Genomic DNA, 18,164 nt, shown 5'->3' on the forward strand with positions numbered 1-18,164 from the left:
CCTCCCAAAAGAACAGACAAGCTTCACACACATGAATATACACACATACATGGAAACACTCAAAACGCAGTATGTAATACACATCACGCACACGGAAGGAAGGAAATGCTTTAACGACGCACTCAGCACATTTTATTTACGGTTATATGGCGTCAGACATATGGGTAAGGACCACACAGATATTGAGAGAGGAAACCTGCTGTCGCCACTTCATGGGCTACTCTTTTCGATTAGCAGCAAAGGATCTTTTATATACACCATCCCACAGGCAGGATAGTACATACCACGGCCTTTGTTACACCAATTGTGGAGCACTGGATGGAATGAGAAATAACCCAATGGGTCCATCGATGGTAATCGATCCCAGACCGACCGCGCATCAAGCGAACGCTTTACCACTGGGCTACGTCCCGCTCCACACGCGTACGGATTTCTAATTTTAGTCATCAAAAAGGCTCCAATGGACACAAACTCAGGAGAGTCCCTTTAAGACTGTGTGCAGAGTAATGGCAAACTTTACAGGCTCAGTGCAAAGGTGTACAACCGACTTCCCTCTCGCTAACCACCAACAGAACCATTCACATCTGAGAGTATCTTATCATTTATTATTTTAAAACTGCATACAACTACTTACCCGTCTGAAAGCTCTCTATCCTCAACCCAGAAAAACCACACACACACACCCAGCTCAGTGAAATCCAATAAAAATAACAACAAAATAACAGGTAAAATAAAGCTGTTTAATAAATAACTTTAACAAATGTATGCTATAGTCTAGTGGTTATAAAATGTGCTATGGATGGAATGTTTTGAGACAGTGTTGCCTAAAATGCATCACAGTACAAAATCACAATCTATATAAAAAATATTCAGTTCTTCATAAATAAAAATTAAGCAAATGACACATACTCTGTTCAGCAACTACCCTCTTAAAGGGCACCTTGAATCACATCCAATCAATATAGTAAACACTGACCTCCATTAAATAACCATCTGTCTTAAGAAGTCATCTTATATATTGATAAAGAGGCCTTCTAGTTTACCCATCACATCATCTAATATTGTACAAATCTGTATTAAGCAGCTATCTTATGAGGCAACTATTCATGCCTTCATTCATATCTGGAGTGGGGGTGGGACACAATCTCTAGTATGGGAGGCAGTCTCTAATCGGAGTGGGGTTGGGGGGGACAAAGGTCAGACTTTTATATTCATTTTATAGAGTAAGCCCAAAAATTTACATATTCGTCCTCGAGTGAAGGGTTCCACTTTTTTTCTGTTATTGTGCTTAGAATGCTGGAAACCTAAAAACCTGAACTTAAAATTTTTCTTGGAGGAGCACGCCCCTGAACTCACATAACAAGTTCTGGCCCTTCAGGCCCTCAAATTTCCATCCCCCAAACCATTGTACTAACAATGCCCCCACCCACTTTCACTGCTGACCCTGACAATGGCCCCACCCAACTTTCACTGCTGACTCTGACAACAAGTAACGACATGACAAATGTTGGTGTGGTGCCTAGAGCGATAAAGTGACCAGCTCAGTCTGTCATCAATTAGCCAACATTGGGTGTGACAGTGAGTTCCAACTATGACCAGTTGGACTAAATATGAACAGTATATTGATGCTATTTGGGAAAAAAGTAGAAGAATATACTAGACATGACATATGACACTATTTAACCCAGCAAAAATGATTTTTTCGGTATAACACTTGCCAGCACTATAATCTATTATCAGACAGCAATTTACGTTTTCAAAAACATGAATAAATTTGCAAATAAATGGACCAAATTTTGACAACATTGTTTTCACTGGCATGTACATGTATAATTTGCTCCAATATAAATTTCAATATACATATATTATTACACAAACCAAGCATCTGCAAATATTTTAATTATCCATTTTTCTAAATGTTTAAAAATTTTCAGTGTGTTTATTTACAATAAGAATTTTTTTTATTCTACCAGATTCAGTTAAAATTCAGTGAATAACGTTTTAACCAAATAAAAATAATGAAAGCATCATAAAGACAACTGAATACAAAAAACAACCCCCCACCAAAACACAACAAAAAACAGACTGAATAATTACTAATAAATTATTGAAAAACTTTTAGTGAATAAGTTTTTAACAAAGTAAATATAATGAAAGCATAATAAAGGCACTTGAATACAAGAAGACCTTGACAGAATTTGGTATCAGACACATCCAATAGATACATTTTTTTCAATAAAATAAAAATACAGCAAATATGAAAAAAAGGCACTTTACAATAAATATTCTGACACCCAAAGTTGATTACAAACTAACAAACTAACAAACAAACAAACGTGTGGTTTGAATGCGTCACAGATCTTAATATAATTAAATTACAGTATCACAGTTTCAAAAATTAAATGTAGCAAAATAGGCTTGCCTTTTACACATGTACTACATGTAATAACAATGTTTATCATTTCATCTTTCTTCACATCAAACAACAGTGATTATATTGCTATAGTAGCTAAAACATATTACATGTATAAGCAAAACCAACTCAATGCTAATACAAACTATTTTCTTGCATAGAAATATATGTATATATTTTGAGATATTCCCATGCATGCATTTGAAATGGAAAACATATGTTTCCAAATCAATTCAACAAGCTACACACACCATTCTGGAAAACAAAAAATCACCCGTTTTGAATAACAAACATAAAACAAATGAGCGAGAAAATATCCGTTACAAGTAAATGTTTTTATTTAGGACTTGTAGGGTGGCTTAGTAGGTTGATCAACTGTTTTATTCAATAATAACATACTGTAAGTTATTTCACATACAAATAAATTATATTATTATCCACATAGTTCAAGATACTCAGGGAAATATAACCAGTATGACCGACATGTGTCATAATTATTCCACATGCACAACGAATGACGTAATTTTGTGAAGCAACATCATAACTTAATATGACTTCCCCAGTGTAAACGCTTATGAAAATGATGTCGTTTCATCGTCTCTTTTTAGAATCGTTTTGAAATGGTCCTAGCTTGTTATTCACAAAAATAATATTTTGAATAATGTGGATAATAAAGAAATTATTACACTTGCATGTGAATCATACTGATTTTACGAAACTTGTGTCAAGATTCATGTATTACCCTCGCTCTCGTTTGAGTAATACAATAATCCTGACACTCGTTTCGTAAAATCAGTACGACACACAAGCTTGTATAATAATCTCTATTAATGTTAACCCTGGACTTGTAAAGCCAATTCAGCCTAAACTGATGGAAAAACAGAACATTAAATAAAATAAGATAGGTTGGATCTTTGCTACACTTAGATAGTCAGTCAAAGTGTTTGTACTATAGACATGCTAACTCTATAATCAATTAACTACAACATATTAATGCCAGGCTATAGTGGTCACTAACAATTTATTAATTAAAAGGTGTACCACATGAAATCACTGACAGTGTGAAAAAAATAGTTCTACTGTCTTCAATATGTCATTATCGTAAAGAGTTATCAATTAATTAAAAAATAATAATTTAATTATCAGAAAGTGAGACAAAAACAAAAATTCATAATTCATAGTGATCTCTAAAATGTATTTGACAACAGACAAAACAGCACATACCACATCCTTTGGACCACAGATTAAATGAAATATGATGGTAAATGTCATGTGCCATTAATACATTTTTCTATTACAAGGACAAAAAGGAAAAGTAGATTTAAAATCTGAAGATAAACAAATAATTCTTATTAATAATACTAAAATTAATAAAAGCAAGTACATAACTTTTTATAATTAATAAAATAAAATCTACTGGCCTAAATCAAATTACACTAGTATTCAGATCATAGCAAGCATAAACACAAAACTAAAAAAACTAAATACACCCCCCCCCCCAGAAACCCCCAAAACAAACCCTAACAACAACAAAAACTAACACCTCCAACCCCCCCCCCCCAAAAAAACAATAAAACCTCCAAAACAACTCCCCCAAGAATAAACAAACAATTAAAACCACTGAGAAGTGAGAAAGACTGGATTACATCAAAATATTATGAGTTATTTCCCTTTGGAGAAATTTTTTATTTCAGCTTGTTTGTAATGATTTTGAACCAAAGTCAGATTTCGTTTTTGTCCCTAATCACATAGGTCATCAGTGTAATAAAAGAAATCACATGGTTTCTAACACAAAACAATAAAAAATACAGTAAAAATAATAAGTAATAGTAACTAATAAATATCACAGAAATCTAGTTTTACATTTCTTTTGGGAAAAAGTGACTTGTAATAAAACCCATATTGTGATATGTCATGTATGATACACAAAGAGAAGTCACTTCTAGCCATCAAGTGTGTTGCAGCAACAGAAACTAGAGATATTTACCCCTATTTCCTTGCCAGGCTTGTGGAAGGCTGATTAGCAGCTTTTCTCTTTGGTTCAATAGCTTTCCGTGGTGCCACTCGTAAATTAGTGCCAAGGTCTCTTCTCTTTGCTGCTTTCTCAGCTTTCAGCTTGAAAAAATTAATAAAAAAATTATACAACATGCAAATCAGTATCAGAGGTTTACTGGTGTCCATAGCAACCTGAACTTTGGTGCTCTTACATACTAGTCCCCTACTTTCATAAAACAAATAATTAAAACAATAAAGAACATACATGTACAAACAGAGACCTGAATAAGTTATTCCAGATAATGAAACAAAAAATACATCAAACATTTAAAATAGTTTAAGAAGTTTAAAATATGTTTTCTAGTTTTGTTTGGCACCCTTTAACACATTGTTCTCAGCACAACAAGACAGGATTGATATGATATACATAATTAAACAAAGATATTCTGAGTACAATGAAGTCTTCCCCTACCGCTTACGGATGCAAGTTAATTCCTAGATTTAGAATATTCCCCTACCAGTTACAGATGCAAGTTAATTCCTAGATTTAAAATATTCCCCTACCAGTTACAGATGCAAGTTAATTCCTAGATTTAGAATATTCCCCTACAAGTTACAGATGCAAGTTAATTCCTAGATTTAGAATATTCCCCTACCAGTTACAGATGCAAGTTAATTCCTAGATTTAGAATATTCCCCTACCAGTTGCAGATGCAAGTTAATTCCCACAATTTATCTGTTATTCCCTGTGGCCTTAGACATGTGACATGCATGTCCACAAGACACAAGTACCTTCAGTGGCTGGAGAGGAAAGGACTGGAATGTGGAGCCAGAACAGGAGCTTTTAAAAAAGTGACATGGAACTCAAAGTAAATAAAAACAAATGATGGCAGTGGAATGAAAATAAATACAAATTACTACATAACTGAGTAAGCAACCAGTAAACAACACGTGACTAATAAACAAGAACAACAAATGTCCTACTCGTTCTTGATAGCGGCGCTCATAGAAATCCATGTCCGTTTCGCCGGGACGCTTCATGGTGGACACTCTCTCTGTGATGTCTTCAAACACCTCAGCATTTGGTCCAGTGATACCTGCAAAACAAAAAATATACCACAAAAATTATCAATCACGTAGCTAACCTGTCAGATCCAGAGGGTAAATACCCCTGTATGCACTCCCAGTGTAAATATTATTTTTAATCCCCACCATAGCAAAACTACTTTAAACAAGAGTACTGGTGAGGTACATGATATGCCCATTGGGAGTTTGATGGAAAACCATATCTATATTAATGAATATGTTAGGGGTATGATTCAATTCTAATTATGTGAAATATTTGCAATGGGATGGATAAACACTTTGTTTTGGACCAACCACCATCCCAAGTTGTTCCTACATGTGGTTTGATAGTCTTGTATGCATCTGTATGCAAGATACAATCTGGACATGAATTTACTGTTATGTGCAGTAGACAGTGAAAAGTAGGTCACAGTGACCTAGTAATAGTACACAACACACCGCCATTCCAAGTTGTTTTTGCATGTGAGGTTTGATGGTCCTGTATGCAAGATATGGTCCGGACAAGAAAAAGTTAACAGACGGATGCACGGACGGATGGACAATGCCATACCATAATGCGACCCATCATAGATGGACATATAAAAAAAGTTAATAAAAGATAGATATTTGAAATCCTGTATATGTTATATTTGCATCCCAAATAAAATAATTTCCATCTTAAGAATTAACCTTAGGCTACTAATCCCTGTTAATCACGTACATAAAAATTAACATTGGGCCATTATACTGATGCTATCTGGGATTAGATTTGTGGGTTTCTTTTCTAGTCACAACTCAGAATTCACAGTAACATCAAAGATGGTTCATGTCAAATTTTGTTTTGTTTAATGACACCTCTAGATAAGAGCACATTACTTTATTAATCATCAGCTATTGGATATCAACCATTTGGTAATTTTGACATATAGTCTTTTTGTTTTCTTTTTCAGAACAATTTAACACATAGACATAGACAAAGACATTTTTTGTTTTTTGGACATTACAAACATGGATGATGATGTGATGAATGGTGAAACCACTGTATTTCCATTTCGGTATAGAACTACTTGACCGGTCCATGCTCCATGCTTGCTGTCAGTTGAGCTATCTCGGTATCACCCAAGCCCGGGGTACATGGAACCTGCAGTGCATGCCGGATAATCATCCCCCATGTGGCAGTCATACACTAGGAAGACACGCATAATCGCACCCGTGAAGTGGGTGAAATTCAGTGTATGTGGCCTTACACCTACTCATTGAGCACAGTGGTGCACTCACTCTGGGTTGGAACCAGTACTGGCATGAAAAATCCCCCATTGCCTCACGTGGGGTACGAACCCAGTACCTACCAGCCTGAAGTCCAATGGCATAACCACTACACCACCGAAGCTGGTGCACTTAACATACAGTCTCAGAAAGGAAACCCACTACATTTTTCCATTAGTAGCAAGGGATCTTTTATATGCACCATCCCACAGACAGGATAGGACATACCATGGCCTTTGATATACCAGTTGTGGTGCACTAGCTAAACTGAGAAATAGCGCAATCACAGACAGACCGTGCATCAAGTAAGTGCTTTTTCAATGGGCTACGTCCCGCCTAAAATGGTTAATGAGATGCAACAGAATCCTGATAGCTAACACCAATGACTGGCCCCCAGTGTGCTCCAATATGATACAATTTGGCTGTAGTGAGCTACATGGTCTAGTGGATCAGCTGCTGGACAATCAAGCTGATGACAGTGGTTCAAATTCAGTTAAAGTCGACTCACATTTTCATTCATCTTTCTCATCTATCACCCTCTGCCTATCATTCTCATTATCCTAATATAAAAAACTTTCTAATTTCTCCTACGATTTCAATTTGTTTTGACACCCTGTCTGTCAGTTTCCTCCGACTCTACCATCACCTACCGGTCTCTATGTACTTCCCTGCACCCACCTGGCATTCTTGACCTCTGAAGCTAATAAAGCTGGTCTGACCCACAGATAACAATGCTAGAAGTAACTACTCTCTGAAGGGGTCAGACTAAGCCCACAGCTAAAAGCCCATGGGACATGGCAGGTGTGTGTCACGAATAGTCACAAGAGATAAGCACCTGTCACGGTTGGAGAGACAAGGACTGGGTTGTGGAGATGGACAGCAAAAGAAGTTAAAAGATATGAGTTGCCAGATTGGGAAGAAATGAGATGGAAGAGAGAGAGAGAGAGTTTTTTTTTTTATATACCAGTATATAGTTTTTAGTGAACAATATAAAACTGATCGGACCGTACCCTGTTTGGCCATCTTGTGAGCCTTGATGGCCTGCACGTTGGCCCGTAGAAATGGGTTGTCATTGGCCGTGATCTCCTGACTCAGAAACTCTTCATCCGGGGCACCTGCGACGCAAACAGACCGTTTATATATATGTCGTTCATTCAAAATAAATACTATATTCTGTTGATGATTTATATTAATATATACTAGTTATACTGTTGATGATTTATATTAATATATACTATCATTATTCTGTTGATGATTTATATTAATACATACTATAATAATACTGTTGATGATTTATATTAAAATATAATATAACAACACTGTCAATGATTTATATTAATATATACTATAATTACACTGATTTATATTAATATATACTATAATTACACTGATTTATATTAATATATACTATAATTACACTGATTTATATTAATCCATACTATAATAATACTGTTGATGATTTATATTAAAATATAATATAACAACACTGTCGATGATTTATATTAATATATACTATAATTACACTGATTTATTTAAGGATTGTCTGTTATTTCTTTTACGTTCATCGGGGTATGAACAAAAAAAATCATCCACAAACTGTGTAAATTGGTGAAGCTGTTCTCACATAAGTTTGCAGATGATTTTTTTTGTTCATACCTTGATGAACGTAAAAGAAACAACAGACAATACTTGTAATTAAATCTGAATCATTCATGCTAATAATAACACTAAAAGTGCATACTTTATTTTGAATTATTTTTGGTCCATAAACAATAACGTTCAAGAAGACAACTTGCCCATATAAAATGATGTCATCAGATATGACGTTCCCTCCCGTTGCTATGTCTGGACCAATGGGATGATGTTATATTGTAATGAATGTAACAGAAATTTAATTATATTAATATATACAATAATTACACTGTCGATGAGTTATATTAATATACAGGTGACTTCATTCTACTGACCCCCCCCCCCCCCCCAAGTTTTACTTCAAGATGTCTGAAAAGGGAAACAAATCTCATTAAACACCAGTATACAGGAAACACACTACAAGCAATGACATTCTGTTCTAGATGCAATAATTAATCCTGCTTTTACATCATAATTATGAAGTTGCCCCTCCATTTCAACAACAGTCAAATCAGTTTTGATTGTACCAAAACAAAATGAAGAAAAGTGACACTCTTTTCAATGGAACTACATTCACTGCCTACAAGTAGCTGATTACTGACAATAGTTGTGTGATCCATCCATTGGCATAACCAGGAATGTTTTTAAGGGATGCGATTTTGTAAAGAACTAGTATAATTTATGATTAGTCATTTTTTAAATTTCAAAACAAAGAATTGCAAATGTTATAGTTTTTTTTTTTTTTTTTTTTTTACATGGTAGTGATGTACCAGGGGATTATTTTGCTTTTTTTTTTTTACATTTCAGGGCCCCATTCCATGAAGTGATCTTAAGGCTAAGATCATCTTAAGCGCATAGGGTAGTTATACACTTTAGGTGATCTTTGCGCTAAGATCACTTTGTAGAATGGCACCCTGGATGTAATTTTTCATTTTATTTTCAGATACAGTGAAACCCCTCAAAACTGGACCCTCAGTAAACTGGAATTCCCTCAAAACTGGATGTTTTACATGGTCCCGTGATTTGTGTATCTTTTAACACTAACATTTACCCCTGTAAACCAGAAATCCCTCTAAACTGCACCGGACGAAATTATCCGGTCCCATCGTGGTCCTTTAATGCAAATTTCACCTCAGAAAACCTTTGAAATACTTTGAATACCCACCCCCAATAAGGTGATTGTGTACGCAGAGCTAATTACATGTACGCATGCTCCAGTGTCACTGTTGTGGCAGTTGACAAATACTAATTAAGGGATTAATTAACAGCTTTGATGTTTAAATAACTGGAGGAAGCACATGTATTCCCTTTATTCTGAGCTCGATTGTTACAGTTAGATTAACTTACGAATTTGATTGAGTTCCTTTTCATAGCCTACAAGTACGTCTCACGATTACCACAATAAATAGCAAAGCAACTAGGAATTAGAAAATTTGTTTCTAATTTTCATTATTATTCATACTTACCTAGTACTAGCACAAGAACAATGCTATACGACCCTGAGTTATAACCTCCACTGCAGAATTATCTCCCCTTGCCGGATGTATAACCTACACCCGCGCATGGGTAGACCGTATATCCTCGTTATCGATTCAAAGTCCGGAATGACTGAATCAAAAAATACCTCCCTCGGGGCGGGTGGGAGGTAACGGTTGTTGTGCTAGTACTAGATAAGTATGAATAATAATGAAAATTAGAAACAAATTTTCTAATAGTCTTATTCAACTTACCGTACTAGCACAACAACAATGCTATAACAGACGTGATATAACACCGTTAAAGCACGAGAATTTAACATTAAAGGGAGGAGGTAAGAAAACAAGGAGGACTTACCGATTCAACCAGTAGTGTTCGTCTCAAGTAATGATACAGTGAAAAAGCAACCCACATCATACGAGGTATAAAATGTCAAAGTGACTTTTAAATTGAAGAACTACAACCCTAATTAAAAGTAAACCAAGTTAACAAGGTGAGGAAACCCGCACACCAAGTAATGGTAAAAGACACTCGACTGCCCCAGATAGTCAACCATCCACCCCCCACTCTCCAAACAGGAGGTGGAGAACTATCTCCCAGAAAGACTGCCACTAGCGACCGGACAAAATAAGGGTCGCCCCCTACTCGTGGCCCTGCGCACCGAAATGACTTGCTGCCCTGCAATGACTGATTGAATCCGCCGAGTTCCGTCCGGACCAACAGCCATATCACGGAAATAAAAGGTGTGTCGACCTTTCAAAAACTCCGCACTCATGACCTTGAAAATGTCCAAAGAATCATGGAAATTAAAGGAAGCAGAAATCGCCCGAATCTCATGAGGTCGAACGGAGAAATTCCGCAGAACATGATCACCCGCCTTCTCATATGCCAGTTTGATGGTTGCAGCAATCCATCTCGACAAAGCATTCTTCGTAATATCTCCTGGTTGGCGTGTGAAAGAGATAAACAGTCTCTTAGTGTTTTGCCGGAGATTTCTAGTACGCTCCAAATAGAATTTCAAAGCCCGCACCGGACAAAGAAGTCTATCAGAATTATCCGCAGAAAGCGTACGACATAAAACACTGAATGATGGCTGGAGGAAACTCTTCGCCTGGCACCTGGTTCTTAGCCATGAAAACAGAATCAGTACGTAATGTAACTGACCCATCCATATTGTAATCCACCAAATCATGCAAAAAAGCATGAATCTCACTAATACGACGGCAAGCCGCTAGTGAGACCAGAAACAAAGTTTTCCACGTCAAACGACGAAGACTGGCGAATTTCAAAGGCTCATAGGGCTTGCCTTTGAGTGCATGCAGAACCAGAAAAACATTCCATTTAGGCAAAATGGAAGGCTTCTCAACCATGTTTTGCAATGACTTAAGCAAGTCATGCAACACGAGATTCGTTGAGAAATCTTGACGTCCACACTGCCTCAGATTAGTGAAAATGGACGACCGGTGACTTCTCACTGTTTGAACCTTCAGCTGTCTTTCTTGGACAAGAGCCAGAAAGTACTCAGCTAAGTCATTAACAGTAGGCGACAAGGGATCCACATCCCTCTCAGTCGCGCAATGAACCCAAGCGCGCCAGTGACACTGGTAGACCCTCTCCATAGACTGGCGCTTCGAAGAGGAGACGAGCTCAGCAACCTGTTTAGAAAAACCTCGTTTTCGGAGGGAAACCCCGACAACCGCCATGCGTGAAGTCGGAAAACCTCCGGCTTCGGATGCCACTCTGTCCGACGCAGTCTCTGACTGAGCAGATCAGGTATCAACGGCAACCGCACCGGCTCCTGCATTAAAAGTGACAGGAGCGGAGGAAACCAGGCTTGAGCTGCCCAACTCGGGGCTACGAGCATGACACGACAAGGTTGCTGTCTGATCTTTGCCAGAACCTTGCCAAGCAGAACTGGAGGGGGAAAGGTGTAAAAATCCAATCCCGTCCAGTCCATGCTCAACGCATCGTACTCCAGTGCCAGTGGGTCTGGTACCGGCAATACAAACACTGGCAACTGCTGTTCAGGTGAGTGGCAAACATATCGAGTTGAGGACTCCCCCACAACTGAAGAACTCGATAAGCCACCATCCGGTGCAACATCCACTCCGTCTGAACCGGGGAACGATGACTCAAAGCGTCCGCCAAGACGTTCACGGACGAAGGAATGTGTTTGGCCGATAACACCACTCCCCAATCGTTGCACCATTCCAGAATCTCCAAAGCCGCAAGATTTGGTGCCTCCCCACCGATTGAGGTACGCAACAACTGACGTGTTGTCCGACCTCAACAAAATTCGATGATGTCGAATAACAGTCCTGAAATGGAGACAAGCGCGACGCACTGCTTCCATCTCCAACAGGTTGATGTGACGACTCCTTTCTGAAGGAGTCCACACCCCTGACAGATGTTGATCCAAAAGGTGTGCACCGAACCCTTCGAGGGAAGCATCGGTAAACAGGACCAATTCTGGAGAAAGTGGGTGTAAAGGAACGGCCTGGGACATACACTTGTCCACTAGACACGCTTGGATCGGAAGAATGAACCAGGCCACAATGGTATCACCACATCCCAAATGAGACCATCCCACACTCGGGACAAATGCCATTGAAGCGGTCTCTTGAACCGTATGAACCGCACATTCAGCGCTTCGAGATGGCCTATCAACACATGGAGCGTGCGCACCGACGCACTTTGCTCCACCAGAAGACGTTGCGCCAACGTCGTGAAATTGTGAAGTCGCGAATCCGTCGGAAGAACGGATGCCTCCACAAGGTTGAAAACCACCCTGAGATAAGTGAAAACCTGCGTTGGCACTAATTCCGACTTGACCCAATTGGGAATAAACCCCAATCGGAGAATCATGTTGATCACGAACTCCATGCCCACAAGACATGCCGTCTGTAACGCCGCCGGAATTAACCAATCGGCCAGGTAATTGTGCATCCGTACACCCAACAGATGTACATGCCCCACCACTGCCTTTACTACCTGAGTAAAGACGTGAGGGCTTGTGGCCAATCCGAACGGCAGAACTTGAAACTCGTAAGCTCTGCCGTCGTAGAGGAACCGCAAGTACTTCCAAAAATCCTGATGGATTGGAACATGCAGGTAAGTGTCCTTCAAATCAATGGACGCCGCCCATTCCCCCACCTGGAGCAAAGCGCGAACAGACTGAACCGTCTCCATCTTCATAGATGGAATAATGACGTAAGAATTCAGCGGCTTCAGGTTTAGAATTGGTCGCCACTCGCCATTCTTCTTCTGGGCAAAGAACAGATGGGAATAAAATCCCGGAGTGCCCAAATCTACCTCCTGGATGGCTTTCTACCCGCAATCAAAGCATCAATCTCCGCAAGAGATTCATGCGCCTCGTGCGCTAAAGGCCGGTTTCCAAATGAAACACCCTTGTAAGACTGAACAGCCTCCTCTGACGGAATTGCATCCGCGCACACCAGTCGGACCTGTTCCCGTACAAAACCAAGAACAGCCTGGTAATTATAATCGCCGTCTGGCGTACCATCGGCCAAATTGGGAATCTCATCAAGCACCGAACCTGGCGCTGACCCTTCCCCCGAACCACACACTGATTTGGAGGGAAAATCCTCTTCCGAAGAAAAAATGTTTTCAAACGACGCGCCATGCACTGACCGTAATGGAAACGAAACTGCATGGGCAGGATGATGCGGCCGGCCGAATCTGCAAACTGGTCCAACCCCGGTCTCGCTGGAAACCCCGGCAGAGGAGGGACTGGTGGAGGCGATTCCCCTAGCCAGGCCATGAAATTCTCAAAAAGAGAAACATAGTCCCCCCCGAGTCTGCCCCTGAGGGCGACCCGAAACCATCAGACCCTGAACGAAAGGTTTCGCCCACGCAGTAGAGGGATAACGCCTGGAACCTCTACCCCAATCTGACAGGTCCGGATTGACCATCGGTGTAGACACAGGTGCACCCAAGAAAGCTGCAGTTTCCCTGATCCCTGCCAAAGCAGACAACGGGACTGGTGGTGTCGGTTGAATCCTGTGCCGAATTCTGAACCCAACGTACCACGTGTGGATTAGCCAACCCAGCTGACGTAGCCACCTGCGAACAATCTAAAAGTTGATGACACTGTACAGGCGCCCCAACAACAGAAGGGACGCTCACTGGTGTCGCACCCGAAACAATGCCACCCGGCTCTGTGACTGAGATAACATTGTGAGACTTCGCGATTTCGCCAAGTGGCTCGATCACCAAAAGACGCGTTGGCCGAAACGGCACCCTCGGACGCCATGACCAACCCTGTACCAGAAATCTGGTGAGACAAACAGCGCCGCGAAGGACCGATAACCCTGCCCCCATCAGCAAGATGGGAGTTGGAACTGAGAGACACAGTTGTTCCTGCCACAACTGCACTCCCTCCGACTGACGCCCCTGTTACAATCGTAACAGGCACCGCCTCCACCGACGGAGGCAAAAGCAAATCTCCAGGTAGAACAGAGCCCGACCTGGAAGAAACCTTCCCTGCTTTAGCTGAAGCAGGGAGCAACAGCGCCCCCTCCGTGCCAAGCGGCGCTTCGGGTTTACTGGTATCACCGTGAAGATGGCGAACAGACGAGGAGGCACCCTTGCGCCTACCACTTGTCCGCGAGCTCTTTGAACTGGACACCGACTTGCCGATTGACGGCAAATCAGTATGGAGCACGACCCCGGAGGTTGCCACTGTGCTCCGCCCGTCCCGTTCACGTCTAATCATCCTCTTACGCTCGGCATCTTTTGACAGCTTCTTAGCCTTAACCCATGTGGAGGGGGACCAATTTACACAGATATGACACTGGCGTTCAAAACAACAAGAATGACATGCCCGACATAACAAATGCTGATCAAACTGGGGCAGTCGTTTAAGACAACCCCCCTCGGCACACACAACCAACTGGTTGGAGCCCGAGGAAGCCGTGTCAGACGTTAACCCCCTGTGTAAATCACCCAAAAGACCTCGTGTGACAGAGTAAAACAAAATTACAAATTAATAAACAATTTAACAATTTGACAAAATTTTTACTACAGAACTCGAACACGACTGCAATGGAGGACTGCAGAATAAAAAAACGAGGATATACGGTCTACCCATGCGTGGGTGTAGGTTATACATCCGGCAAGGGGAGATAATTCTGCAGTGGAGGTTATAACTCAGGGTCATATAGCATTGTTGTTGTGCTAGTACGGTAAGTTGAATAAGATTATTCATAACTAGGAACTAGGAAAGCAATTAATTTTTCCAATTGTTTGAACCCCTTTTTTGTTGTTGTTTTGTATTTTATCTTTGCAAAGTTTATTTAACAAAATAAAGAGTAACCAAGAGTAAAATTGGTTGGCTTGGTTTGGTGGAAAATTTGTCAACAGTGTTTCATTTTAGTATCTACTTTGGACATGTCTTAACGTCCAACGAAACGCTGCCATGTTAAATTATTGCTTGATGATAAACTTAAAATAATTCAAAAGTGTACCTGGTTTTTTTTGGCAGTTTTATTAGTTACTATATCAGTAGAGAACACCAACCAACAAATGGTTTACCTCAATACTGAAAACTCTGTAAACCGGATACCCCTCAAAACCAGACTTTTCTTGGACCCATGGCTGTCCGGTTTTGAGAGGTTTCACTATACATGCTTACATGTACTGGACACATACCTTGTTAATCTGAGATACCTATTCAGAACATGGGTTAATAGTCAGATGCTAGTAGCTGATGTGAGAAACATCATTGTAATGGTCTTAAAAATTCACCCTGGCTTACTTGAACCCATTACCTACCAGCCCTAAGGCTCAACTACAGAACCACAAGTGATGCATTCCTACCTATTCCACTGGGGTCCAGTCGCATGTATCCCTCTGCGAGGGACGAGAATCCCGTCAGTCCCCCCATGGCAGCGTAGGGGGTAGCCTGACCCACTGGGTGACCTCTGGCCTCTCTCTCGTCCGCCGTCTCCACGATCATCTGGTGCTGGTGGACGGGAGATCCACACCCGCACGTGAACGGACTCTTGAAGCCGACACACTTCGTACACCCACCTGCAATATCGGAATTGATTTTTATATACAGTGACCTCTGTCTAAACCGGATTCGCTTGGGACTGATGAAATATGCCGGTTTAGACAGAGTGCCGGTGCAGACAGAGTTTGTCCAGAGTTACGGGGTTCGTGCGATATAGTGATCAGAAAATACCAACATAAATAATGTGAGAAACTGGGATTACGATATTGCCAGAAAACTTATTTTTATATAAATTATTGAACTATAATTCAAGTCCGTTTTTTTTAGTGCCAAAATGCATGGAAGTCTATATTTATTTACATTGAACAGTGCAATTCTATGCATCGGGTCAATAACACAAGGCCGTTTTTATCATATAACATTTATATACATAATCATTAGTGTTTATATTATCAATAGTCACAGATAACTTACCGTGACAAGTGTTATTAAGTTGTTAAATTGGCATTTTTATACAGCCACAAATGTAAAAGATCGAAGCCACGCTTTTGTACGAGCCTCATTCTGGATTTTTTTTGTTTTACTCCCGGGTATCTGTGAACATTATTTTTGACATCTGCTACACTGAGTAGTTTAGGTAAATATTAGTATTTCAGATTTTACTAATGCAACTTATATCTTATATAGGCCTAATGTATTTATTTGGTTCCTATTATAGCATAGTACATGTAGTTATGGTGTAAAGGCATGTAGGCTCGAAATGACGTTATCCACCAGTAGATGATGTTACTGGTTTTCTAACTCTCATTGCATAATTTACAAATTTTGCAATGCAGGATTGTACCTTGCACTGCTGGATTTTACCCTGCTCTGTGGAATGCATAGGCCTACCATGCTCCATGGAATACATAGTGCTGGATATTAACCAGTATTGCTGGATTTTGGTGGGGGTATAAGTTTTGTTCAATTAATCTTGAAGTTATTAACGTTTTTGGTCCACAATTTAGACTGTATATATTATAACATTGGGGACTTAGTATATTAGTAATAATTATTAAAGTGCGACTTACCTGTCCCAGGTGAATAAGACTCATTCGTTTAAGGTAATTTAAGAATTGTGGTATATTTCATAGCCTGAAAGTAACCTAGTCATATTTATTTAATTATGCATGTGAATTTGATCACTAAATGAATCAGTGAACATACAGTTCAACTACATATTATGTATTTTGAGGTTATTATTAAATAAATATTGTTGACTTTTGATCTTGTTGGTGAATGCCATTTACAAGGAGACCCTCTAATCCAGGATCATCACAATAAAACGTCATATTAACCAAACGTTTAGACTATGTATAAGACATCTGTGAAAGCAAGACTAAGTAATGCATATTTTAGTGATTGGTATTGTGTGCCAAGGACAGCGTGCTTGAACCTTAATTGGATAAAAGCAAGAAAATAACTTTGAAGTAAAATGAATGAATGAAATCACCCTGTCGAGTGTTACCTTTCTTGCAGACAAACGGTGCTGCCTCCTTGTGGTCATCAGAAGGGTGTTTGCACGTACACCGGATGGGCTGACCTCCGTTCATGGGCACGTAGAGGTACGTGCTGCACCGGCAGCCCTTGGCACGGCACGGCAACCGGATCGGGCGCTCCTCGGGGATCACGTGAAAATCGGTCTTGTGCTGCTTGTATCTGGCCAGAAACAAATGCGTAATGTGTAGGTGGATCCAGTCAGTGATCAGGAATGAGAATCCACAGGTCAAAGGAAGGAAATGTTTTATTTAACGACGCACTCAACACATTTTTTATTTACAGTTATAAGGTGTCGGACATATGGTTAAGGACCACATATATATTGAGAGAGGAAACCTGCTGTCGCCACTTCATGGGCTAATCTTTTTTTCGATTAGCAGCAAGGGATCTTTTATATGCACCATCCCATAGATAGCACATACCACGGCCTTTGATGTACTGGCTGGAGCGAGAAATAGCCCAATGGACCCACTAACGGGGATCGATCCCAAACTGACCGTGCATCTAACAAGCACTTTACCACTGGGCTACGTTCTGCCCCTCAGGTCAAAGGTTAACTTTGTAATACAATTGTGTTAACTGTGAGTTATATGGTTTAAATCTATTTGACTGTGTATTTTGTTTTCTCCAATAATGAGTAAAAAGTGTTATTCCTACTTTTGCATTCATGCTGCCATCATGCCATGGGCTACTCTTTTCAAGTAGCAGCAAGAGATATTTTATACATGCAAGCCCCTTCCCACAGACAGGATAGTGCATACCACAGCACCAGCCGAGCACTTTACCACTGGGTTACATGTAGGT

The 18,164-nt window shown here is 40.1% G+C and overlaps 1 protein-coding gene across 1 annotated transcript in view; it reads right to left on the reverse strand.

Annotated features, from left to right (window-relative positions):
- Positions 1 to 726: 726 nt before the first annotated feature.
- The window catches only part of LOC121381292 (protein FAM221A-like), a 28,189-nt gene continuing 10,751 nt past the window's right edge, over positions 727 to 18,164 (reverse strand). The window contains exons 4-8 of the mRNA XM_041510539.1: positions 17,329 to 17,519; positions 15,686 to 15,898; positions 7,750 to 7,854; positions 5,393 to 5,505; positions 727 to 4,528 (exon numbers count right to left, since the gene is read on the reverse strand). Of these exons, the coding sequence (XP_041366473.1) occupies positions 4,403 to 4,528; positions 5,393 to 5,505; positions 7,750 to 7,854; positions 15,686 to 15,898; positions 17,329 to 17,519 (748 nt within the window). The 3' untranslated portion in view covers positions 727 to 4,402. The remainder of the gene's footprint in view (positions 4,529 to 5,392; positions 5,506 to 7,749; positions 7,855 to 15,685; positions 15,899 to 17,328; positions 17,520 to 18,164) is intronic.

This window comes from Gigantopelta aegis, chromosome 9 (assembly GCF_016097555.1).
Source record: "Gigantopelta aegis isolate Gae_Host chromosome 9, Gae_host_genome, whole genome shotgun sequence".
Taxonomy (NCBI): domain Eukaryota; kingdom Metazoa; phylum Mollusca; class Gastropoda; order Neomphalida; family Peltospiridae; genus Gigantopelta; species Gigantopelta aegis.